The sequence below is a fragment of the Clinocottus analis genome, unplaced genomic scaffold (genome assembly GCF_023055335.1).
Source record: "Clinocottus analis isolate CAN_PGR_092001 unplaced genomic scaffold, fCliAna1.0.p SCAF_2, whole genome shotgun sequence".
Taxonomy (NCBI): domain Eukaryota; kingdom Metazoa; phylum Chordata; class Actinopteri; order Perciformes; family Cottidae; genus Clinocottus; species Clinocottus analis.
This window is the reverse complement of record NW_027175931.1, coordinates 20879901-20906094: the sequence shown is the minus strand read 5'-3', so window position 1 is coordinate 20906094 and position 26194 is coordinate 20879901. Positions and strand designations below refer to the sequence as shown.

Genomic DNA, 26194 nt, shown 5'->3' with positions numbered 1-26194 from the left:
AGAATATATGACGGAGCTTTTGAGTAAAGTCTAAAGCTACATTAAGGGACAGAGGATGAAATTGAAAGACTCATTTGGACTCTGCAGAGAGACAAGGTGCTCACGGGGTCGACTCCCTCGTGCCTTGGGGGGGGAGAAAGAGAGAGAGAGGGAAGAGGAAGGAACGGGCGGGATGGGCCGGGCACACAGGAAGGGAGGAGAGTCTGGTCGGGCTTGGGAACACAGCGAGCCCTTCATTCAGCACGAGGCCGGAGAAGAATCCGGGCTCTGTGTGGCTGCTGAATGGGCTCACGCAGCAGCACAAACACACCTCTGTGGCTGTGAAAGGGCCTTCTCTCCAGAGCCACGGACCTGCTGGACACACCTAGCGCAGCGCTAGCGCCAGCTCTCAAGGTGAACACTCCTGCCTTTGACTGGCTGTGAAAGACCTTTTGGGATGTGAGCAGAGCTTTCACCCATCAGCTCTTTCATGGTATACACTGCATCAATATATCCTATAGGTGCTTACAGGGTGAGGCAAAACAGTTCAATGTTGGTCTTTTATATATATCGCTTGCAGGTTATAGTGTAAAACCACAAAATCCCATCCTATAATCTAATCGTGAAATGAATAAAAAAATGAAAAGTAACGATGTACATTCATTTTTTTTTTGCTTTTTCACAGCACTTACTTGGTCAAACTGAGGATCTTCTCCCCTCTGCAGTGACTTCGTTAATGGCTTTTCCTAAAAAAAAAAAAACAGAAAAAAAGAGTAATTTTACAACTTTTGTAGGTTTTCTTATTTGTACAAAGTAAAACTGGCGACGTTTAGTCTGAAGCTCGTGACTCCATCCGTCAGGTCCGAAGACCGCATGGAGTATTTTTGAACGGGGACTCATTACAGCCCAGCTAATGAGAGAGCCATCAATCAGTCTGATGTCAGCAATGAGCCCACGGGGTCAGATATTAGAGATAGGACAGGCACGACAGCTCCCATTATTCCAGTCTTCTATCATCTGAGGTAAAGGCCTTCATGGGGATTTGGGTTTTGCACGGTCCTCTCCGGCTGTGAGACAGTCCTGACTTCTGAATATCACGAGTAGCACATCCTACCTGTTAGAAAGTGAAGGCTGAATGCGTTTGGATATCAAGAGCTGTTGACCAGGACGGTGACTATATTGAACATTCTGCTTACACGACAGTGTAACACTTGACTATATATTAACACATTTACGTAAATTCCTTAAGTATTTCAATATTTTGGGCCGAGTGTTCTTAAGATATTTCTAATTGGTTCAATCATCCTTTTTATATTCTATGCAAGGAAGTCAATTAATTAATATTACCAGTAAATCTTTAGGATACAGTAACTGAAAAATGTCCCATAACTACCAAGTGCATCATATAAATGACAATTACCACAGCCTAAAAAATGGTATCCATCTATTTTACTCACATTCTACAACTAATTAAGCTTGTGTCAACAGTCACACAATACATTAAAAAAGAAGAAAAAAAACGTTTCTCTGTTCACACTTGCTTCTATTTGCCTCGAAGCAAGTATGAATGTATGAATTTGTTGTTACATTTTTGTAGAAAAAAAAGCCTAAACACTGACTTTGTATTATCCTGGAAACAAGTAAAAAAATAAGATGGATATATAAAATTACAAAGGTTTCCTTTTAGTTTTTAAACATATTTAACGCAGCTGTAGCAGGACGCACTACCTTACACACACACACACACACACACACACACACACACACGCGCAAGCACACTCACACACACACACACACACACACACACACACACACACTAATAGTAGTGTGCTTACACTGCCACCTGATCTATCCTTGCACAAATCAAAGCATCTGCTTCCCTTTACCTTTTTGCTACTTTGCTTCGCAGATTGGTCCCTCTGCTGCCTCATTGGAGCAAATCACAGCACATCGCTTACTTGATGATTAATTCAAAACGAGCTAACTGTCTGATGTGTCTGACATTGACATTGCGTGGGCTGATGGTACTGTCACTCCCTCTCTTGCAGCTGCAACGCCAGCTCAGCCCCCTGCTCTGATTAACTTTGTAGTTTTTGGACAAACGCTTGCATCTGAGCAGCCCGTCAGTGCTAGAATGACATTAAGGTCGATGCCTCTTGCGGTCGAGTTTTAAAAGACTTTTCTGCCCCGGCTGATACGGCAACACTGTTTGTATTCAATTATCTGACATTTTTGCGTCCATTACACTTCTTCTGCATTTGATTCATGAATTCAAACTACAATTTGTCGAACATGACAGATTGAGTGAAACAAATTGCCCATAATGATGAGAATGAGCAGGAGGGACAACTGCATGCCAATAACTCCACGGCCGGGCTAAAACAAATGACTCAGCCGAGTCTCTAGCGAGAGGAAAAACAAGGAGGGACGCGTCCTCCCTGCAGTTTTCTAGAGGGAGTTACACTGAAAACGACGGGTGCACACTTTCCCTGTGGTAATTAACACTTCCCTGCACACTGGTCCAGGTGACTAACAACTTCCTATAAATCACACTTCCTAAAACTGGACACTGCCATCGCAGCCACATATAAGCGTACAGTACATCTGACCCTGTACAACCTGCATGAAAGCATTGAGAATAGTAGCTACATCATTTTTTTTGTTCCCCACATTTTGGTGTAATTTCCACAATAATAAAAGGGTATCCACTTATTCACTGACATAAAGCTACAGGTACTGCTCCCTGAGGCTTTTCTTAGCAATAATAATCCATTGGGCATTTTTTACTTTCAGCAGCACTTGTGTGTGATACTAATGTGGCTGTGGGAGCAGGTGGTGAGCAATGCAGTAGCTCTTCCCCGTCTGCCTGACTGTCTGTACACAGAATTATTTATGACAGCTGTTGTTAGCCCCGCTGGTCGGCTTCAACCTCCACTGGACCAAAAGTCTCTCAACGACTGTTTTTGGAAGCGCTTACCTCCATCCAACTTTTTTCAGAACTGTTCATGAGTTGGTCTCTTAAGTCACCGCACATAGAAAAGACAAATTATTCAGCGACATGCTGATGAATATTCAAGCCGGAAGTACTTTCCTATTTAAAACATCAAACATTTGACTGTGAGCTGAAAGCCGCAGAATGGTGCGATTATGATTGTGAAAGAATACTAAACATTCTAGCGCCTTGCGTGAGAAGACTTGCTGCTTTTCTTTTCGTTATATATCATAAAATATGACAAATGTTAGGAGTCTCATATCCCGAACAATTGATTAAAATCATCTCAAAAGTAACCAGCATAATAACTGCTAATGAAAAAAGTAACAATGCAGTGTGAGTTTACTCAACTGACCAATGAAGTGAGGGAGATATTATTCCACTCATACAGAAGGCCTCTGTAAATCTTGCAGCAAATGTAGAAGAAACGATGTGGAATCATTGACAAAGCAACCTGCAACGGCTATGTTGACAAACGCTGAAGCCGGTAAACACTGAAGCACACACGGTGAAGCTGAATATTCCCCATTTTGTCCCGAGGCTGCTTCCTGCTTTGTGCGGATGGAGCTTCACACAAAACCTCCTTGAGCTGACGGCAATTACATACGGCAACCTAGTTAACACGTTTATGTGTGAGAGACTCAGTTGCATGCCCAAGGCCTCGACAGCGATGTATCACTTTGAAGTTTAAACTGTTATTGGCTTTGGTTGTGAGAAAAAGATACATCAGCATACTATGAATTTATCATAAATCAGATTAAAAAGCATGCAGGATGACAAGCTTTTAATATGAGTTGTTGAAAGCAGTGGCTCTCAACTTTATTGGCTCGTGATCTCTTACAAAGCGTAATGCTGGGGCCCTTTGTCACATCTCAGATTAAAGCAGCTCCACCTAAGAGAGAAGCAACTTCATTTATATTTCTATCAGAGGACAAATAGTTTGAAGAAATAATAAAAAAGAAAAGAAAAAAAAAGTCTGTCTGGCGTGTGTTTGTTGAAGCTAAAATAATTGGTACAAAAACATTTGAGTAGCAGATTTTTGTCTTCTTTTCTCTCCAATTCACCCTCTCCGAATAATTATCTTGTGAAGCTGTTTGGCTTCCACTGGACTAAACTACCAAACTTTACTTTACTAGATAGTTAAAACAAAATCATCTCATGCTCCAGGAATACAATGCTTCATTAGCATTCATGTATTGGTATAATAGCAATCAAATAACAATAACAACCTGAAACATCTTCACTCAATTTGAGTTCAGACCGCGCACTACTTATAATTATGAAACCTCGGATGAGCAGTGACAAGATCATATCCGATCTGAACACCAACAGCTTATTTTTCTGGATTTTGTCTTCACCTCTGAAGCATGTCTCGATCTCCCCACATCTTTAAACATCCCACTAGCAGCCAATCTCAGAGGATTCACCGAGCGGCGGCCTCCAGTCCAGACTCACCAGCGGCTCAGCCATGATGAAGCGGATCTTGCGCTCTGACATGGTGGTGAAGTTGGCAAACAGGCTCTTGAGGACGTACTCGCCCGGCTTGCTCTCCGGGTCGATGCTGATGGGCAACATGGCTGGTGGGCCCTTCTCTCCCTGAGGACAGCACACTGGAAGGATGGGGGCTTTACTGTATCCGTTCCCCACGGGCGAGGCTGCGGAGAGAGAGAAGACGCGAGATGATTCACAGTGTGAAGTCGAACATTGCCAAATCAAGCGCAAATGAGCGGGACGGGACCAGATCTGTTTACGAGGAGAGATCGCCGAATAGTGTATTACAGAGGAGCTTCCAAACATGGACATAAAGTTCCCAACATGTTGAACATTCCTGAGGGAGACGGTCCAAAGGGCACAGGCTTGCCCCGAGTCTGCTCTTTATTTCCTACTGCTACAGTGAACAGAGTGCATATGGAAATTAAAAAAAACGCCATGGCCGGCAGCTGGTGTTTTCATTTCGTACCAAAGATGTCATTGCCCTTTGAGGGAAGCAAAAATCTTGTGCATGTGACCATCTTTCAGCCAGTGTTATGATGTGGCCCACGATTAATTATGGCCTGGCTGAGGCCATAAAACCCCGCAAACTAACACACAAGTTTGTAAATGTACCTTAGTGTTACACTCCGCTGCTTCCAGGCACAAAAGTGCTAAATATAGTGAAGAACTGCGTACAAACAGCTCATTAGAGCTGTGAGATTGCTATTTGGCCTGAAACTCTGCCAACCTCACACACTGAAATACATATAACGTGTTAAGTATTCACAACGGACAGAGAAGGCCGACTGCGTCACAATGAGAACCACATTTCATTCAGCCACTGCAATCTGAGCGTTAAAGTGTGCGAGTCTAATGAATAAATGTGACGGGACAGAAATACCATCAGCAACGGCGAAGTACAGCCTGCACTGCGTCAAGAAAACAATTCATCTGTCAAAAGTATCATATCAAACGCCGGACTTTGTGGTCAGCATGAGTGTTGTTTCCTGTGCTCGTTGATTTATGGATCACAACCGTTTCAAACCTTCGTTAAAACTGGTTTGGTTAGAGCTTACGAAGACAAAACACAGTATATGAAAACAACTCTGCCTTGCTGCATACTTATGCAAAGTGCAACTGTCATATTGAAAGATTTCTCTGAGACCTTTAAGGGGAATATAAGAATCAGTACTGTATTATTAGATATAAAATATTATTGTAATATTAAAATCAGTATTGTAAGCCTGTACATCATATATAAGCACAGACCATGCAGACTGTGAACCTTGAAATTTAAGAAATTTACGTCCGTGTGTTCATGTTGAAACAAGACAAAAATGTTCAGTGTGTATTAAATTGAGAAATAATTTAATCTAATGACTTCTGTCTGCCAGAAGAGGAATCAGACAAACAGGAACATCAATTTCCTCGCAAAGATCAAAAAGGTGGAGGATAAAAGCGTCTCTAATGAATTACCTAAACTGCTTTTCTAAGAACTATTTCCTCTTCACAGGAAAATGCACACAAAAGATCAGGAAGTGAGATATGTCAAAAGTTAGTGCAGCTCTGACAAACTGCACAAATGAAGCTGGAGGAACGCTGCGGCACCAGTGAACAGGTCTTCTTACTCAGGTCCTTTCAGGACAGAAAGCGTTTGGATATCTTTCAAGGAATGCCCGGCACGTGCGGCGATCTTTCAGAACACGCTCCCCTCACATCTGGCCAACTCAGCACCTACCCAGGCCCTTGATGAAGCTGATGACGCTGGCCTTACTCCAGCACACGGCCGTGCCGTCCATAGTGGGGACGGGGGACGTGGCAGCCAGGGTCGTCCTGGATCAAGGCAAGCGCTTGCTAGTAAAATCCACCGGCGTCCATGTCTTCCTGCGCGTCAGATGGCACCGTCCTGCTGGGCATAGTTTCCATGGCGCGCAGAGCAGAGCGGCGGGTGGGCTTTAAAAAGCGGGAGTCGCGTTTGGTACGGGAGACCACGCAACCTCTAGATCTCTGGCTTTCCCTCTCTCGCTCACTTTCTCCGAGCTGCTTCTGCCACGGCTTCCTCGAGCCTTGTGACCACCCGGTGCCTTCCAAGAGTGAAGGTCAGGCAGGAATTTTTAGCTGAGGCGCAGCACAGCAATGAGCTCCAACATGCTATGGTGGCATAGTTGTGCGACTATATTTATCCCGGGGTACACACTATACTGACAGAGCAACCCTCCCCTTTCCTACACCATCCTGGAGCACGAGGGTCAGACCAGCAGAGTGTAAACATCATTGTTGATCAGGAACTGCTTTGGCACACTTCACTTCAGGCAAGTTTGTTTTTTTTAACCAACACTTTTCCAAGCACTACAGTCATGAGGGGAAGCCAGATCAATCTCAGACTTTTTGGTAACTTCCCAGCAACAGAGTCTAGACACGAAAGCCGTCTGATTCAATGACCGTTTCAAAAAGGGCACAACTTATTGGATCAAATGAAATCGATATCAAAATGATCTCCTAATTACTTAAACAGTTAATAGGCGGCGACGAGAGCAACTGGTTTTCGTATGAAGCGCTTTCTGTTGCCCTGTCTCGGCGACTCAGACGTGACATGTGACTCTGCAAACAAGGAGCGCGGGCACAGTGTGCATTACATCATCGCCATGCTGGGAACACCCTGAGCATGGTGGTGCTCCCAGAGGACAATGCAAACAGGCTGACAAGTGTCCAACTTGCGCGCGCAGACACACACACACACACACACACACACACACACGCACACACACGCGCGCGCGTGCAAAGACTGAGGTTCACTGCGTGCATCGGCGGAGACTGTCCCACTGAGTAAACAACCAACTTAGCAGTCGTCTGTGAACAGAGTGGGTGGATATTTAGACACCATTGACCTCCTTTACTGAACCAGAAATTCCAATGTCAACACAGACCATTGGGAGCACTTTGTCCAGCTGCTGTGAGAAGTATTGACTCTGCATTTCTGTGAGGGACTAGTGAGCAATCTATAGGTTTGGAAATTGCAAAACATAACTGTTTCATTCCCTCCTCAACCACTGTATAGTATTATTCTTTTATTCTTCTCGGCCGGATACAAAGGGACACTGTTCTTAGGTGCCCCACCAAAGAAGGGCGTTCATAAAAACGTTTGCGTCAGGTGACGTAATGAGCGGGAATAATGTTGTCGTCTGGTTTAGATCATAAAGTTTAAGGTCAAGGGAGGGGGGAAAAAAAAACCTGTTAACCACCAGATTTGCCACACCAATGATATTTCCATATTAAAATTAAACAGAATAAGTCACTGGAGCTTTCACTTAACCTATGACTCAATTTGTATCCCCAAAATGCTGTTTGGAGTTGAAGCTGAACTATTTGTGCTGAAATATTTATCAAAAGAGGAGGCAGGCAACCGCTCGAGCCAGGAGGGCAACAGCATCCTAACACTAATGCATGATCAGAAGTTCACAGTTTGCGTGTCCCAAGCACAACCAAAAAAATGGGGAGAGTGAGAGAGAGAGATTACAGACCTCTGTGGGAAAGCAGATTAAAATGTCAGACTCAAACTATTGACCATCAGCCCTGTTTTAGCAAGCTGACATCATGCTGGAAAGTGCTGCCTGCTGTGAGTGAGCGTTTCATTTATACAAGTCCCTGAACGTAAAAACGCCTGCGTCCGTCTCCTGCAGCCGAACGGAAGGGATTAGTCTATAAATAACTTCTGCAAATTCAATTTAAAACACTATTTTTAGCTCCTCCAAAAAAAAAAAGCGCACATGTTCATGCGCCGCACGCATATAGGGTCAAGCTAAAACACAAAAGAAGGATTATTTAAAAACTTTTTTTCAAAATGTGATGAAACTGCTAAACTTAAAACAGAAATTGTGCACAATATCGTTTCATCTCAGAAACAAGTGAACTGGACGTGTTCGACCGCTCATGAGAGGAGCCCCGCTGTGCTCGGCACGCTGCAGCTCTTCCCCTGCTCTGATTGGCCGATGGCTGACCGGCCTTCAGGCAATTTCAACACCAGACCTGACGCCGCTGCCGCACAATGCCAGGTCTGTGCTGCTGGTTGTCACTGTTTTATTAGAGCCGGACACACTGACTCACGAGAGGCCATTGACTAAAGGACCTCGACTTTGTTCACCCCGTGGTCACAGTGCAAACTGTGTCTGATAAACCGAAAGCAAACACACACGCAGTTGTTTCCAGTCCTATTCAGAAAATGAGCAATTTGTATATATTTTGCAGTTAAATGATGTATATTTACTAACCATTCCCCCAGAAGCCAGTATGTCTGGGATCCTGTGATTTAAGATGACTTCTTATCAACTGCACACAGTCTCCCTTGTCATCTTGTGATCCGTTACGAAACAGCGCATGTAAACAGCATCAGAGAGATGGGATGGGGAGATCACATATTTAATGAAAATGTTACATGCGTAGCTGTGGTTTGCTGCGGTTGTTACGGCACAATGAGTGCCTGTGCCTTTATCAGCAAAGTGACCCACTGAGGATTATGCAACATCATCGGGAGATGGCTCAATGTTGAGTGAGTGTTTGGACAAGGACGGCATGTTCTGTGATATCTCTTTTCATCCAGATGCACCAGCACAAGTTGCCACACTGTCTGAGAGCTGCAGATGACTTGCTGACAGAACTCCATTTGGAACGTAAGCATCGTTACATGTCAGCTATGTTACTCAATTATAGTTGGTTAATCTACACCGCAACTGTTTCATTGGCTGAGGTGACAGTTCCTGGTTTAGCTACTGCGTACATTTCTATTTGTTTTCCTTCCAAAGAGAGTCCATCTTCATAATCCACCTCTCAGATCTTACATAAAGCAGAGAGAGGCATCCCATCCCATCCTTATGAGCCATGATGGGAGGCAGTGGAGATGTGAGCTCTGGACAGAATATGCAACCAAGCTGAACCTCCACTAATCCTATTACTGTGTTCTCGCACTTAATAAGAGCTACTTAAACTCCGTTAGACACTCACAGCCTGGAGTCAAATCAGCAGCACTTGCGGCACCGCACACAGGGTAATCAGAGTAATAGTAACTGTGCCACAGTACTATGTGCAACTTCTCCTGAGCCGATAACTCTTGCTGGACACTTATCTTCCTGCCTGTTGCTATGAGACAATCAAAACCCTTTTGGAGTGCGGTGCTCTGTTGCTAAAAGTATGATGCATCCAAGTTTGCAGCAACTGTCGTGCTGAACAATCCAATCACGTTCGTTCTGCAACGAGCGACAGCACATCCCGGGTCGGACCCCAACAGGAACAAGAGGCTATGAAAAGTCAGGTTCCGCAGTGGAGTCCGTCAGCGCCGTCAGCTGAGGACAAAAACCACAACAACAAGAGGACAAGCTGCTACTCACTGCCGCTCCACGATTTCAGCAGGGATTTGATGCTGATTTCAAAGAAGCCAGAGTCCTGCTGGCTGGCCATGGCTGCAGCTTGCTGTTGAGTGTCCCCCCCTTTAGTTGTGGTTTCCCTCCAGTAGCAGCAACAGCAGCTGAGCTGGGACCAGCAGGTAGCGCCTGCTGTCACCTCTCTGTGACGCACACAATGCTGTGCTGCTGACGAGACCGTGAGAAAAACACACGAGCACTGCTCTCCTCCTCCTCCTCTTGTGTCCTGTCCTTGGCTATCAGCCTCCTCTCTCTCTCTCTCTCTCTCTCTCACTCTCTCTCTCCCTCTAAAGCCGTGGCAGGCAGTGGGCGGCAATGCAAGCTCCCTTTAAATAACTGCGCGGAGGCTGAGAGTGCAGGAAGCAATCCTCTTAGCGGAGTGCAGTTAATAATAACCACTGTTTGTCTGCGTGCGGGGCCTGATAACGATGACAGCGCTGGGCCCGTGCGTCTTTCGGCGAGCCCGGGAGCATCTGACAGGCCGCCGCCGCCGCCGCCGCCACTGACGGAGGAGACGGAGAACGCGGGAAGCGTGACACATAGCGGGCGACGTCTGTGAGAGCGGTGGAAAGAAGAGGGCACCGAAGTGATCAGCGGGCAGACGGGATTAACGACATGCGAGGGATCTGCATGGCAGCCCGGGCTGACTGTTGGCTTATAACCCGTATTTGCCTTAACGGCACCAACTGTAGACACTCATACAATGTTTGTCAAATGTTATGCCTTTTTCTTATTATTATCATCATCATCAGAGGATAATTACACCCCCTCCCCCTTACAATATAGCAATTAGTGTATCATATAGTACTTGATTAATCAAAAAAAAGGATTTTAAAAAGTCAAAGTATTAGTTTAAATTTGTTTGAATGAAATAAGGTAAAAAGCAAAAATAAATAATGAATTCATTTCAATCAATTACATGTTATTAATTAATTAGGAGATATGCATTGCAGGCATGTTGAATATGTGACATGACAAAACTCCACATATGTACCGTCAGCCTTTGAGCCTCAAACGTTCCAAAAAAATAAACGTCTCTGTTGCTTTTGCATGCAACATTTCAATCCAATCTTTGCAACATTTTTCCATGTAAAAAGCAGATGCATGTCATCAACAATATGGACCAAACGACACATCCTCCAATCCCCTCTTACTCCACTGCCTCTCAGTGCTCTCAGCATAATCCCATCAGAACTCTGTCCGTCCAACCGACAGCCACTTGACCTTCCTTACATAACACACTCTGTGATGGAGCAGCCATCGCTGGTTGCAGCACTGTTGAGTAAACACACGTTTCCTGGCCTCAGGTGTCCCGACTATACCCAGAGAGACAGCGCTGCCTGGCTGCTCTGACAGGATGTCCCTACTTCCCACAGCAGAGCCTATGTTTTCATTTTGCCACCACATAATAAACCCCATTGTGCAAGAGTGCTGCCGTGACTTGCGCCGTCATTCATGGAGGGCCACCTGTTACGCTTCCTCACACACCAATTCTTTTTGTCACACCATGAATGATGAACACGCCAAGGGATATGGAGTGTTTTTTGTATATGGAAAGAACTTGACTGGTGACAATGTGTAGACTTTGCAAAGCAGTTCTGCTGGTTATGCTAATAATGACGGTGTGAAATCTGTAGTAAAAGGTAAATACTGAAAGTTGTCATCACTTTTAAGTTGAACAGGGTATTGAGTAATACATTAAAAGAAAAGACACCTTAGTTGGACCTGAAAAAGCACTATGTGGTGAAGCTTTGAGGTTGCTACAGACACTGTAAGTCACATCTTACCTCAAATGGTGCTGACACTAAGACAATTCACACACTGATGATATTTTTGGGTGAAAATTCCACACTCCTATTCATACGTGTCTTTCTTTTGCTCTATGTGCTGGGTCTAAAGCCTCAAGCTCCACATGTATCCTGGTGAACATCATGGCTTCTTCTCAAATAAGTAAATCTTCCGATCAGCAAACATCTCTCCTCTCGAATGCGGTGAGCCAATATTAGCCCTTAAAATAGATTATATGGTATTTTAGAGTTAGAGGACAAACTCTGCATTATTCAGCTCTGTGAAATACAAGCAATCTGATAATGACAAGGTGGAGAGTTCTGCAAAGCTCCTCCATTACAGATATGATCAGGGCGTATTCAGAAAGGCCTCTTTCACTTATTACATCTACTGTGTGTTTATGTCTGAACACAAATCCACACAAACACTGATAAGAAACAGTACAGTGTAATCACACGAAATTTGACTTATTATGGTTAACTGCTTGGCCTTTTATGGGCTCAGCAAAATGACTGAGAACAGTGATCGACCCAGATTCTTTAAACACTGGATAAATACTCTTTGACTTATCCATCATAATCTGGCCAGCATGGCTTCTGTAGGGCAGATGGTTATGCAATTCCCTCGTGAAATAATTTGAGACGTTTTTAGACACAATGTTTGTATTGTATTACCTCGTAACAGCCAGAAGTGGATGTCACGAACACGTCAGACGCAGTGCCATTCTTATAGCATGTTTCACAGATCTATCTGTAAATCTCTAAACGTGTCAGCACAACTGCTGCCACACATTCAGACATTAAGCACTGACAGTTTTCTGGCACACCGGATAGGATCCGTGGCACTTCTTAAGCAAAACTACTTCAGTAATACTTCTATAATTACCCGGTTTGTTTATAGGCAGCTCCAGCAGTAGCAGTAGCCGCGTTCGGTCTCGAGGAAAGACGTTTGGCAGATTAATACATCAGAAAGGCATTGTTGGCCACAAAAAGATCTTTAACATTTTTCCCTTAATTAGACTTTTGGTGGGCGATGCCTCTGACACATTAAGCACTTATTAAAAGCATTATCAGGCTCGGATGAAGGTCAGGAATGTGAGGCATGTCTGTCCAGTTCAGCCATCTTTGTGGGTATCACGCTCTCTCTTGACTCCCTCTCACTCTCTTGCCCTGGTGCCCGTGGTTTCTTCGTCTTCTTTTTCTTTTGGACACCTGGCTTTAAAGTCTTTACTGTTTCAATGATGCTCATTTTTCTAAATACATAGGGAGTAGAGATGTTTTAGAGAGTGAGGTCAGACAGTAAGCTGATATGTGACGATGAGATAAACAATATCCCAAATGGTGTCTCGCGTCGTCTGGCTCCATTATTCACAAGCAATCAGATTCCTAGGTGAGTGTGACAAATACAATGGGGAGGTGAGGTATTTCACAAAGTGGCGATGGTAGTGGCAGCTGAACTGCTGCTATTGCCTTTTGCGCCACATTTTTCCAAAAAGACACATTGCTCCCAGAATAAAAACACAATTCCCGAGGCGATTAGTGCAGCTTCACAGAGTCGTAGCAGTACCTACTTTCAAGAATGGTGGGCCTCTTCTTATGGCGCATCTTTTTAAACTTCCCTCTGAAGTCCCTGGGTGGGAAAGGATCCAGAGGTAAGCTGGCAATGCGCCCCAAGACAACCTCATCCAGTCCCCCAGAGCAATCCGTCTCACCCTCAGCCATGTCTCTCACAGCACTCTCCTCTAAAGACATGTTGGCTGGCAGGAAGCCCACATCTCCTTCTATCATTCTCCAAAAGAAGTCATTTGAAGCTGTGCCAGGTTTCCCCCTCTTTCTTTTTTTAGTGTAGTGACTATTTTTTCCTCTTCCTTTTCCTTCCTCACAAACCTCTCCAGGTCACGCAGCGATTTCTCTGCTGTTCAGAGATGCAACCAGAGCTGTCAGCTTCGGTCTGATGTGTTTTAACCCCTGCACTTGTCAGGGCAGTTCAGGGAGTTACAGTAACAATCATGAATTGGACAGCTATTGGAGTACTGAGACGGCCCCTCCCCTTTTCAGCAAAGAGGCAGGAGGCACAGACGAGAGGGGTAAAGTCATAACTAAATAGGGTGGGATAGGGAAAGAGAGGCCGCTGTGACAGCTACAACATCCCCGCCCACTGCATGCCCACGAGGCATTCCTGGATAAATATCCTGTATTAGTCTTGGAGTCCACCCATAAAAGTCACACACGTTTGGCCTCTGGCAGCGTTAATGAGGCGCAAACAAATGGGAAGATCTAAAACCTGCACAATAACTAAATGCAGAGAGATGTTTGACGGAAACGCCCCCGCTGGATCCCTCAGTTCAGCACTCAGCATCTGCTCGTTCCCGGCTCCTTCTGCTCCGTCCAGTCTCTAGTGCCGAGAACCACGTCGTCCTCCAACTGCCGTCATTCCTGCTGTTTATGGCTGGCGTCATTGAGGAAATTAGTGGAAGGTGTGAAACCGTCAAGTAATGGGGGGAGACGTAAATCCAGAAAAACATTCACACAGCTCGCTGCCTGTTTGCTCTACTCAGTCGTTCTCAACCACTGAAGCAAAGACTAAGTCAGGCTGGACACACCTACAACATGAACCAGTTTTTCCAAGTCTGACTGACATCAGCAATACAAACACCCTGTGTATGTGTGTGAACAGAAGGCGTTTTCTGTTTTAGGAGGAAACCACAGTTAGAACATGGAACAACCAGCCTACACACACACACACATCCCTGATGTGTGTGTGTCTGTGTGCGTGTGTGTGTGTGTTTTTAAGAATCTGTGCTGCCGAGCAAAACAGAGCCATGTGGCCACAATTAAAATGTCAAACATCGCGCTGACATATCATGAACTTGTCAATGTACTCAACATACAGAGCTGAACTACGACAAATAGCTGCACAACAGGGAGCCCCTAATGAGTCCAGCAGTAATTTCACTTTTCGCCCACCTGTCAAAGAGAAAGGTAGGAATGCTTCTGCAGCGGCGCACTTGTCAAAAACAACAAAGTGCATTCATGATGTTACCACACCTGCAGAGTCTTAATAACAATTGGTCCTGACCTACATAAAAGGTTCCTTCAGGACAAGACTTATCACGTTGTCATAGTAAATAACAAGCAGAGAAAAGACATGTCTGAACTCGTAAAGACACGGGTTGTGCTTGGGGTTGAAGGTCAGTACCTAACAGTAAGAATCGTATCATCATACACACATGCATCTCACTAAAACCTGCCTACGCTCACTCTATTTCACTTCCCAATGAGCCTGCTCAGCGTTTCAAGCGTCCAAATATGCACATTTGAACTGTTTTACTTTGTTTGATATAGATTTATAAATATATTATAGTCATACTTTCTTGTTTAATTCATCAGAAGTGATTCTCTCCCTCACTAAAACATAATGCAATGAGACGCCGTGACATTCAAAGAGTCCAAGTACCTGAGGCCATTGCCACTGTGTAGTGTTGTATTATTACTGTCAATAACATGAGCTACAGAGGATGTTGCAGTGACAGTGCGCCCTCTAGTGTTCAACAAAAATACACTGACTTAAGTAGTAATATTATTAATGGAAGAATTATCACGCGCACACGCACACACATACAGACACACACACGTTAATTATTAACCAGAATGAGTCTAAATAAAGGTTGTGATCCGTCACCATGATACCAGCAGTCCTATGCCTACAAACAAGCACAAGTTCAGAACTGTTTTCTACGATTATTTCTCCTTACCAATAAAAAAAAAATAGCCTTTCTGGAGCTGATGCAGCTTTCTCAATTTAAATAAACGAAATATTTTGATATGTCAATAATAAACAACAACTTTCTACTCTTTTGTGCAAAATGTTCAAACTAATCGTGAGATGTTTGAGCAAAATCAACAGGATGTTAAAATGACAATGGCTAATATGTTATAGCAGCTTACAACTTTATTACGCTGAATAAATGAAAAAAACAAAAAGTATGTCAGCAACAAAACACCCTTTAGACCGAACATGCAGTTTGTAAATGAGAGTGAATATAACACTACGACTGTACTTCATGCGTCCAAGACAAAACATCAATCCATAAACAACAATGTGGGAAAACCCATTCATAAATAAGCCTCCATAAGCTGGTATCACTTACTTCTATATCCACATGTGTCAAGTCTGAAAAGAAAGTGAACCAAGACGTTGACCCGTGAAGCCCAGTTCAAACTGTGGATCAGGCCTACGCTCGCTCCATCGCATGCACCAGAACGTGGAGCAGACCGGGACAGAGCCTGACACTGAGAAACGAGGTTGGAGTCGTGGCGAGCGCTTAAACACCCTCCGGCTGAGACAGAAGGCTGTTTCCATGGTGAGACACATTTAGCTTCGCACAGGCAGAGCCGAACATGATGAATAATTGATAGATATCAGGCCGCTAATGTTAGCACAAACCAGCTGAAGGTTCATTCACGGCTCGGCTCACAGACCCTGGAGTCGCACGCTCGTGCAACAAGTAGACGAACACGCAGCACAGACTGAGAACTACTGCGGCCTCCACACGGCTGTTGTGTAACACTTTGAGTGATCAAATATTGGTGTGTGTACGAGTGTGTGTCGTTTCACCCCCATGTTCTTCTCTGCGCTCAACACCGGGAGAAATAGCATTCTGTGGGTGTTTCAATGTTTAAATATCTTGAAAAGTGGAAGGAATTAGCATAATGACAACCTACAACCACGTGGGATCAACCTTTTCAAACTTTTATTATCCGACATGCCTACTCGTCTAGTGCATGTGATCCAACCATCTTCACAGTTGACATACATAACTTCCAGTAAGGGGTTAAGAGAAAAAAAAGACACACCAACATCCACGGCGAATTAGTCTTTAAATGGTCGGTTCCCTGCACAGTTCTGGGTCTGGATTGGGTCGACGCACAAAAGGACTATTCAAGGGCTGCAAACAAGTCCATAATCTGCACCTGTTCCCTGCTCTATCATCGACCCGGGGAGGGAGGGGCTTCCCAATGAACACACTGCGGCCTCTGAAAACAAGAGGCCAGGTGAGGTGAGGTGAGTCCGTGCGTATCAGTTACAGTGAGGTGATTATGTTCTCATGCATCTGCGCATCAGCAGGAATGCCGGCGCTTTTTCGGGGGAGAAAATAAAAATGCACCTGATGGATATTTCAGCATTTCCCCAGCACGGTACGCTTTCTAACTTTAAAGGACATGTTCATTATCGATGCAGTCTTTTTTTTCTTGGCAAGTGGATAGCTCGGGGGTTTATCCGTGTAACTCAGAAGGGATCATACATATCAAAAAGGAAATGTGTGTTAAGTTGAGTTTGTAAAGCCTTCATTTTATCACTGCCTACAGGTACAGGCATGCACAGCACAGACTCTGACAGAGAGAGAGAGAGAGAGAGAGAGAGAGAGAGAGAGAGAGAGAGAGAGAGAGAGAGAGAGAGAGAGAGAGAGAGAGAGAGAGACAGAGAGAGAGAGAGAGAGAGAGAGAGAGAGAGATATTAGAAATCTTTACACATGCTCTTCTTCTGTGCTTAAGACACCTCAATCAACCTGATGCTTGTCCCTCTCGGAAAAGGATCAATTTGAAACTGTTTTCAAAAAAGTTTTTATTGATTAACACGACTTAAGAAAAACATCTTCATTCATACTGAACTGGAGAAGAACTGCTGCCACGAATTCGAAATTAAAAAGTCCAGCCTCGTGTTACAATGTTATCAATACTGACAAGAGGGAAATTACTTTGAAACAAAGTTTGACAGTTCGAAAGTTGTTATGTGAGAGACTTTATTATAAGTTAGAAATAGTCTAAGGAAAGCAAGCGCCAGTCAAACATCCATCAAAGGTCACCAGGGGGCTGAGTCTAGCCCAGTATGCACGAGGCTAGAGGGGACATCTGGGACAGGTAGTCCATCACAAGGTTACAGTAAAGCATCTTAATAATTGTACAGTTTCTATATGTTTTCCCAGGACTCAGGCTTTGATTATTCAGGAGGTTGCTGAGAGGAAAACGTGGATATTCATCAGCGCCATACAGGCAATACACTTGATGAGTGTGCAACAAACTGTTCACAATAATCTAAAACAATCCATAATTATTATTAAACGTGGGTAACTCTCTCCTAAATCACAAAACTAGAGTGCTACAAGTCAAATCGGAGACGTCATTAAGTATAAAGTGTGGAAACACAAGTGAAAACAGTATGAAGATCATGTTAAAAGGAAACAAACACATTCAGTCATTTCCTTTGTCTTGCAGCTCCAGACTTGTTGCTTGACTGCAGCTCAACTTAAAGACTCAGACTTCTTCTGGTGTCTGACTTTGAGAGATAGTAGCTGTGTTCAGTTATTGATTGAACTTTCCTCACTGGTGTTCCCCTTGAAGATCGAGTTTCTTTTCGAAAAAAAAAGTCTAAAACTCAATTTGGCGACATTTTGTGTGACAACTAATCTCCAATAAAGACTTCTTATCTAATCTTCAACATGTGTTTTAATAAGACCCAGACTCATGCCAATTACAGCATCCAGACTATAATCCCGAGGGCACGAAGGGCCTCATGTTACTGAAACTAACGCTGCCTTGAAAACAACGCAACAGTTCGCGCGCCGGAAGGGTGCATACACTTCGACAGACCTTGTCAACATGTGAAAAGATGATAAATACCTTCGACTCCAGCAGGTGCGTTTGTTTTGTTTACTCCATCTCCACTTGAGAAGTGCTTCCAAGTTTCACTCTGACTCCGCGTCCCTCCAGGCGATTCACTTGTTCAGACGCACTTCTCTGACTCGGTCTCCCTCCATCAGCCCTGCAGACACAGGCTCCGCCCCCAGGAGCTCATGTGCTGCTGAATAATGGAAAGCATGCAAAGTATTGGCCTTCTGCAATCTGCATGACGGCCCGGTTCAGGGCCACTAAGGGCCACTGAGGGCCACAAGGTCCCCGTGCTTGGCTTCGCAGGGAGGCCTATACTCACTGTGCGAGAAGACAACATCCTGGAGAGTGATATGTTCCACTCTGGTATCAACAGTCTTGAGAAACCTAATATTCATATATGGTGCAACTACAGTGTTGGAAGTGGGGGGAACCTCTTACAGTATATGCACTTTGTGTTTTGTTTTGCTTTTTATATTTTGCATTATGTATTGGGTATCCTTAACAAATAGCATTCTGCAAGAAAACAAAAAGTTATTTTTAGATAGGAGTTTTTGCTCTTCTTCAATAATATATTTATAATATATGTACCAGAAAATCACAAGTTAATCAAATAAAAATGACAAATTAATGTATTAATATAGTTTTCTTAAATGCACTTGACAACATATAGTTACCTATTTAATGTTGAACTTTTGTATACATTGTATATTTTGCTGCAATGCTAATATATATCTATATATAAATATATAGATATCTATAGATATCTATATATATATATCTATATATATCTATATATATATATATATATATATATATATATATATATATATATATATATATATATATATATATATATATATATATTTAGATAGATAGATAGATAGATAGATAGATAGATAGACAGATACACACACACAGAGAACTGGTGCACGTTGAGAGTTTCGCTCTTGGATGAGTTTCCTGGCTTGTCTGCCATTTCCACTCCACACTTTGTTTTCCTTGAACAAATTTGTTTAATGGTTGCACAACAAGTCAATAAGTAAGGATTATGAAACAGGAAAATAATATCAGTGACAATATTCAGGACATTTGTGCCACCAAACCTTTCTCTCCAACAGTATTATGTGGAAGAGTTACCTATTAGCTGCAAATGTGATAAACACGAACACAGTAGGAAGAGAATTGTACTGACATACAGAGAGTGGGCGTGCTGCTTTGAACTGTCAGTCAAATGTATCTAATGGGGATCCAGCAGATGGCGTCAAAGAACATGACAAAAGTAGAAATATCTTTTGAGAGAAAAAAAAGAGGTGAAGAGCAATACCACTGACATGCATGTTTGGAAAATAATATGCCTGAGAAGTGAGAGGGAATGATTTTCAAAAAGATGAAATATAAGTGCAGATAATTCTACAGCTTGGAGGTTTCTTTAGTCTACAATCACACTTCACCCACCCACACTTCTTGAGAAAATTCCATCCACAAAAGTCTCTCAAAAAGATGTGTCAAAACAAAAAATGAAGGTCTGTTCTGCTTTTGAAAAAAACAATCTTTATAATGTGTGAACTCAAAGCCTCAGAGAGACACAGCTGTTGAGATGAGATGAGATGAGAGCAGAAACCTTGACAAGGCTGCTACGCAGTTCAATGGCTGGCCATCAACCCCTCAGACATCGCTGTTCTAGCACTCAGGGAGCGCGTGCAACTGATTCAAGATGATAGCATGCCCAAGAGCTCCGTCCAGGACAACACAATTGCTTTGCCGACTGTGTGCACACACCAGAGCCTGTCAGCTGTCACGATGACAGCCGAGCTCCACGGTGCTGGTGGGTTAAAAAGCACCAGGTGCACGACGAGACACACACAAAAATAAATACAAAAGAACATCATACATTTATTTTCAAATCGCTAAGGAGTAGACAGTCGTGAGCATGGAAATAACCGCGGTCCTCCAGCATGTATTCAGCTTGAATGAAAAGTAGCACTGATGCAATTTTAAATTAAGCCTCGGAAAACGTTTTCCTGTGTGTTTTGTCCTCTAAACCGAGCCAGGTGTTCTTGGCTGCAACATATTGGCCGTGGTGATAGGCTGCCCATCAATGACATACCACATCAGTGCCACAGCGGAAAAGAAGGCCACGACTTAAAGCAGTCGAGCCGCAGCTCCGGCCTGAGTCAAGTGCCCCTTTCTGGCTTCTGCGGGGAGGAGGGAAAATGCCAGATAAAGCAGGATGTGGGTAGTTGTCAGAGTGCAACACTGCGCCTTGATGCAGGTACTTTTCAGCTCAGATGAAATTCCACCAAACAATAAAAACAAGATTCCATAAACCCGCTGTGAAAGCCAAGACCCACACAGACATGCATAAAATCACATCAGCCACATCTTTTACTTTAAAGTAAGCCATGTTTTACTTCCCACTTGGAGGGTGCGCACAGACGGTCAATGCATACTTGACATTTTTTAAGGACATTCTGTGGCTGCTGATACTCCTGCAGCACCGCCAAATGGGATTTCTTGCTATAATATGAAATTTTTCCGCTTGGAACCCACCTCACAGCTGAAAGTCGGAGGCATGATGACCCCTTGATTCATGCTTTGGCTCTTTTAATGGAGAATATGAGTTCCTTTGAAACCTTTGAGTTACGGCACAAGAGATCAGTCCCCCACTGAGAGGCGGCTACAGAGGGAGAAGGCACTGAAGCGGCAGGTCAGCAGTGAGGATCAAAGCTCCCATGTCTTGCAGAGTGGCTTTGACTGCATGGATTGGGCCGTGCTGCACCGTCCCAAAGTCAGTATTGATGAGGCAACAGATGTGCTGAGCCTCTTCAGCCCACTCTGCTAACCATTTGAACAAGGACACACTGTGACATCTTGCAATAGCTTTTCGGCATTCATTAGTTTAGACCAGTGGCATAGAGCGTGGTATTGTAATTAAATTCCCTTCAAAAATACCCAAGTGAGCATCCAAAAATATGATTAACATTGTTCAGATAATTGGAGTTGACTGGGCTTTTTGTAATTTGTACCAAAGAGAAACTTGGCACAACTGGCAGTGGTTTTGTGGAGAAAAGCTTGCAAGCAGCAAGGGATGTTGTTGCTTCTGGAGAGGAGGAAAATAAGAAATGGGAATGCCAGCGATTAATGTGTGGTTTTTAACTGCAACAAACAGGTCGATGCAAATAATGGATCTCAGATAAAAGGAAAGTTTGCTGTTTCTATTTTGCTTTTGAATAGTCATTTTCTGTGAGCTGACAAGTGTTTAGGGTTTCATGCACTGCAGCAGGGGCGTGGCGCTCTTCTCTACTGCATCCCTGTGATCTACACAGGCTGCTAAGACAGGTGTACTTTCCCATAAATATCTTGTCTAGTGTGGCGTTAAAGCTTTCTTGCCACTCTCCTCACGGGCTCTAATGGCGCCAAAGCAAAGGCACGCGTTAATGTGCAATCCAACTATTTGCACGAGCAGAGATGAATGCAAAAATAGAAAGCGGATAAGACATTCTCAAAGTGGAAGTAAGTATCTACATCTCTTTGGGCCACCAAACCTGAAACCCAGTGAATTATCCTCCTCATTAATGTATTCTCCTTCACACCAGAGGTCAGACATAAATTCACCTTCACTGAAGGGCCTGGAATTTACATAGAGAGGTCACGGAGGGGCAAGAGACAGTATGAAATGAAGAGACAATATATCATATTATTCAAATAAACCTGTTACAATTACCTCCAGTGTATTTTCAGTCACGGCAAGGATTTCCTTTAAAGCACAGCTAGCAACTTGGCACACCGTGCACGGCTCACTGCAGCCTCCATGTTCTGCGCTACTAAGAGGTCTTTAATGGGTTTTTCTTTCCCCTTCAGTTTTAGCAAGAAAACCTACAGCCACTTGCTGGTCAGGACATCAGTGGAGTCTCACCTGTCTCGTTTGAGTGCATTTTTGCATGGTCAGCCTTTTCCACACAACAATGAGGCCTCGAGGCGACCTGTAAGGAACTTTACAACCTGATCGTTCGCTTTCTGAGGGGCAGCAATTTATCTACTTGTCACAGACAGTTGTGGTCAAGGCCTAAAAGGACACCAAAACAGGTTAATAACTTCAAGTGCCTACAGAGTTAAGCAGTGGATTGCGCCAGCATCCCTGAACAGAAGGGGTTGTGTCGCTGAGTAGTCTTCCACAGATGAATACATCCCTCTCATTTCTGTAAACACCTGATGGATCTGTTCAATTTGCATGTTTTCCAGTGGTGGCTACTTTGCACATCGTCATTTTTTATTCGGAATGTATTAGGCTGGGTTGTCAAACTGTTAATGTAATGTAATTGAGGTGAGTGATTACAAACACCGCAAAAAAGAAATCACTTGAAAGATGATTGAGTGTTGCTGCCTCACTATTGTTGGGAACGTATCATAGCTGGTAATAAATATGATGGCTTGTACATCTCTGTGTCCAATTTGCATCATCTGGGATTGTTGCATCGGATCTCGTTTTGACCTTGATGTTTCTTGCTGTCGTTACGGTGGCCCTGTAATTCTTATTGATTGCGCCACATTTGATTAAGGCAGGAAAAAAAAAAAAATCGGACTTTATATAATGGATATGAGTTAATAGAGTTTAATGGGAGAGTAAACTGAAAATCAAATGGAACATCTGTGTGTGTGTGTGTGTGTGTGTGTGTGTGTGTGTGTGTGTGTGTGTGTGTGTGTGTGTGTGTGCAGGAGCAGTATCAGTCTCACTGTTAGGCCTCTTTGGGAAAGCGAAGGTAAGGTACTGTGTATGATTTTTTTGGAACTGGTGCTTCAATTCATCATCGCCGTCTGGTTTCAATCTGTCCTCTACCTGCTAATCTCCCCAGGAGGGCTAGTAGGCCCGCTGCTGGCACAAAAGCGTGCAGAAAGCTCGCTTGTTCATCTTTGATTTGATCAACAATCTGCTTTTTTGGAATTATAACATGACCCAGCTTTGAGATATTAGAGCGCTGTAAGAAATACAACTCAAAATTAAAAGATAAAAAAAGACAGAAAAGAGCGTGCTCAGATGGATTTATCAAATCATTTTTGAAGGAGACTATTATTGGGTATGGCACAATATCTGAGATGGAAATGCGTGGTCAAATCTGCCTGGCAGATATGTTCCTGCCAAGATGATACAGGACTGCTTGAAAAACAAGAAGAAGAAAAAACAGTCATAATTATGTATTTGTTAATAGTCATGGACTGATATAGATAATACAATTAACCTTTAATTCTACTTGTCACTCCATTTAATGACATGCCACTAAAAGAGCACAAAGCTATGTCTCAGGATCTGTGCATTTTGCTGTGAGTAAACTGCTCTCTGCCTAATTTAAAAAATGTTTGTGTGTGTCTAAAGCGTAGAATTTGTCCTCCGGTCGTCTCCTGATTCGATTACTGTTTACGGATCTAAAGGATGAAGGATAGTGATCATCATCATCTGCAGGAATATGTATCACCCTTTTGTGTTTTACACCAATTTGCCTCACATAATCAATTTGGACAGCTTCAATCCGGTGGATATATACATCAAACAGATGGGAAGTTGAAACTAATAACACTAAAAGAGAAATTCACCTACACAGAGTACACTTGCATGGACGCAAATGCAAACAAATCACACCTGATCACAGACAATATCCTACAGTACTCATAATGCAGCTATTACTCATGAACATGATGTGTAATTCTAATTCAGTAAGCCAAAGGGAGCTGAACAACGCGTTTAATCTCAACATATCTCGCGTAATTAGCTGTCTCATATTTCTAACGGTGCAATATCCTCTCCTATTAACACAATTAAATGCATTACTCATTACATCTTTGATGTTTTTTTGATAATGCTTTCGATAAGTAAAGCCCAGCAGACCACGAAGCTTTTTACAGCAGACTGCAATACAATAAAAATCCATCATATTTTTGGCAAAGCAATCATGTCTGGGTGAGAAGGTTAACACAAGCAATAAGGACATGCTTACTTGCATCTGAACTTTGTTTGCATCCCACTGTTCTGTGAGAACGTTGAAGTGAATAAGTTAAGTAAAACGAAAGTAAAGCGTTCAATCAATAATGAAAAAGTATATTTAGCCGTGAGGCACGGCTCATGTAATATCTCAACTTTTCAGTAGATTGTCATGAAATTTGAAACACACATTCATTTCCTTCCCAAGACGAATCTTGATAACTTTAGTGATCCTCTGACTTTTTGCGGAGGGCCACCATTAGGTCAAAACTTTGATTTGTCCAAGTTTATGACGAGACCGGCAACAACAATGACATCAGCCCTAGCTGTACTTTGTCTATATGGCTAATAATTAGACAATGTTAGCATGCTAGCACACTAAACTGTGATGATGAATAGGTTGAACAGTTGATCTGCCAGTTATGTACAGTCGAACAGAGCCACTAGCGCGGGCCAGACTGTCATGTTTTTCAGACATTTCAAAGTACCTGCAGTCAAACACTGCTTATCCAACTTGAAACAGGAAGCGTACAGCTAGCTGAACAGAGAGCGGTGTGATTCCTACATAAAACAAAAGGGGAAAGTCTGTACCTGGCTCTCTTCAAAGTCTCGGTGCAGAGGGGAAAGATGAAGCTTCCTTCTGCTTTAAATGTCATGCTTGATTACATCTTTTCTTTTTTTCTCTCTCTCTCCTTCTGATCAGTGGAAAATGTCTGCACTCTGGCATCATCACTGCTGTATGAATTTGCATAAGGAGTATTTTTCATGAGGCCAGAGCAATAATAATGGAGACAATAAAGATAATGCAATACAGACAGCAATTCAAGTGATATTAATGACCATTGGGACACATTACAAGAAATGCTGTACTGATATATGTAGATTTACACCAGATGAAAAAATTAATGCATCCCAGAGCACCCAGAGTTATTAGTTGTAAGTCATATAAGTGGCTAAAACCAAGCTCTTTCCAAAAGAAACTCACAGAGCTCCATCTGGTTGCCTCCATTCTGTAGAAGCACAAATACATCTTTCATCTACAGCATTGTCTTACTACATGGTGAGAAATGAGAGTCATAATGGCAGTTGCATATTTTAGTAGTCATCAGAAGGAACAACTTAATAGACCCCTGACCCCGTCCATGTGCAATTTGTTATAATTACTCTGCTAGGGCTTTTGTGTACTCTGCCCCCTCAACATGGAATATGTTGCAGAATGTTTTAAAGCTCAAAGAACTGATACCACTGACCGCTTTTAAATCTAGAATGAAAGAAATAGAGGCAGGTTCCCTAAAATGTAAATGGTTCTTAAATTGACAGTTTTTTACTTGTCTTGTGTTTCTTTATTATGTCTAAATATGTATATGTTTGTTTGCTGTTGTGAATTTACAATACAGCATTTGTGGAGAAAAAACTCTTTAGATCGGGTCTTTTACAGGCTCTTTTGGGCAAACATGATATTGATATGTAGGGGTTTAATTCACATAAACGCTAACAATGCCTAAAATGAATATATAAAAAACATGTATTTATCTAGCCTTAAATATGAAACTTTGCTTCATCACATCTTATTGCACCTTTCATTGGATGTAACTAAGAGATGCAGAATGAACGGAAAACAATCTTCCAACGAGCACATCATTATAGGCGATGCTAAAGACGGACCAGCCTTGACATCGAGATCTAGCGCATGGAAGAAATTGCTAATTACTTGTCGCCACAAGCTAAATATTTTTTGCCAACAGTTGTCAACATACAAAGCAGGAGGGAGTATTCATGAGGTTTGCATCGTCAGCCTGGTGCCACCGTCAATAGGGTCAATAGGTCAACAATAAGTGTTCAAGGACATAGAGAGTCAAATGTACAGACTTTTGTAAAAGCAAAGCTAATTACTATATTTTCC

General features: G+C 43.0%; 1 protein-coding gene across 9 annotated transcripts in view; it reads right to left on the bottom strand.

The window, feature by feature from the left end:
* Positions 1–18425, bottom strand: part of frya (furry homolog a (Drosophila)) — a 47638-nt gene extending 29213 nt beyond the window's left edge. For 4 of the 9 annotated variants that reach the window (XM_068584200.1, XM_068584205.1, XM_068584201.1 and 1 more), the window contains exons 1-3: positions 9826–10012; positions 4427–4626; positions 672–725 (exon numbers count right to left, since the gene is read on the bottom strand). In XM_068584200.1, coding sequence (XP_068440301.1) covers positions 672–725; positions 4427–4626; positions 9826–9895 — 324 coding nt within the window. In that variant the 5' untranslated portion in view covers positions 9896–10012. Of the gene's footprint in view, positions 1–671; positions 726–4426; positions 4627–6182; positions 6394–9825; positions 10013–13216; positions 13600–15796; positions 15826–18326 lie in introns of those variants that run through there. The other 5 variants (XM_068584203.1, XM_068584204.1, XM_068584198.1 and 2 more) reach the window with 5 other exon arrangements.
* Positions 18426–26194: the final 7769 nt, after the last annotated feature.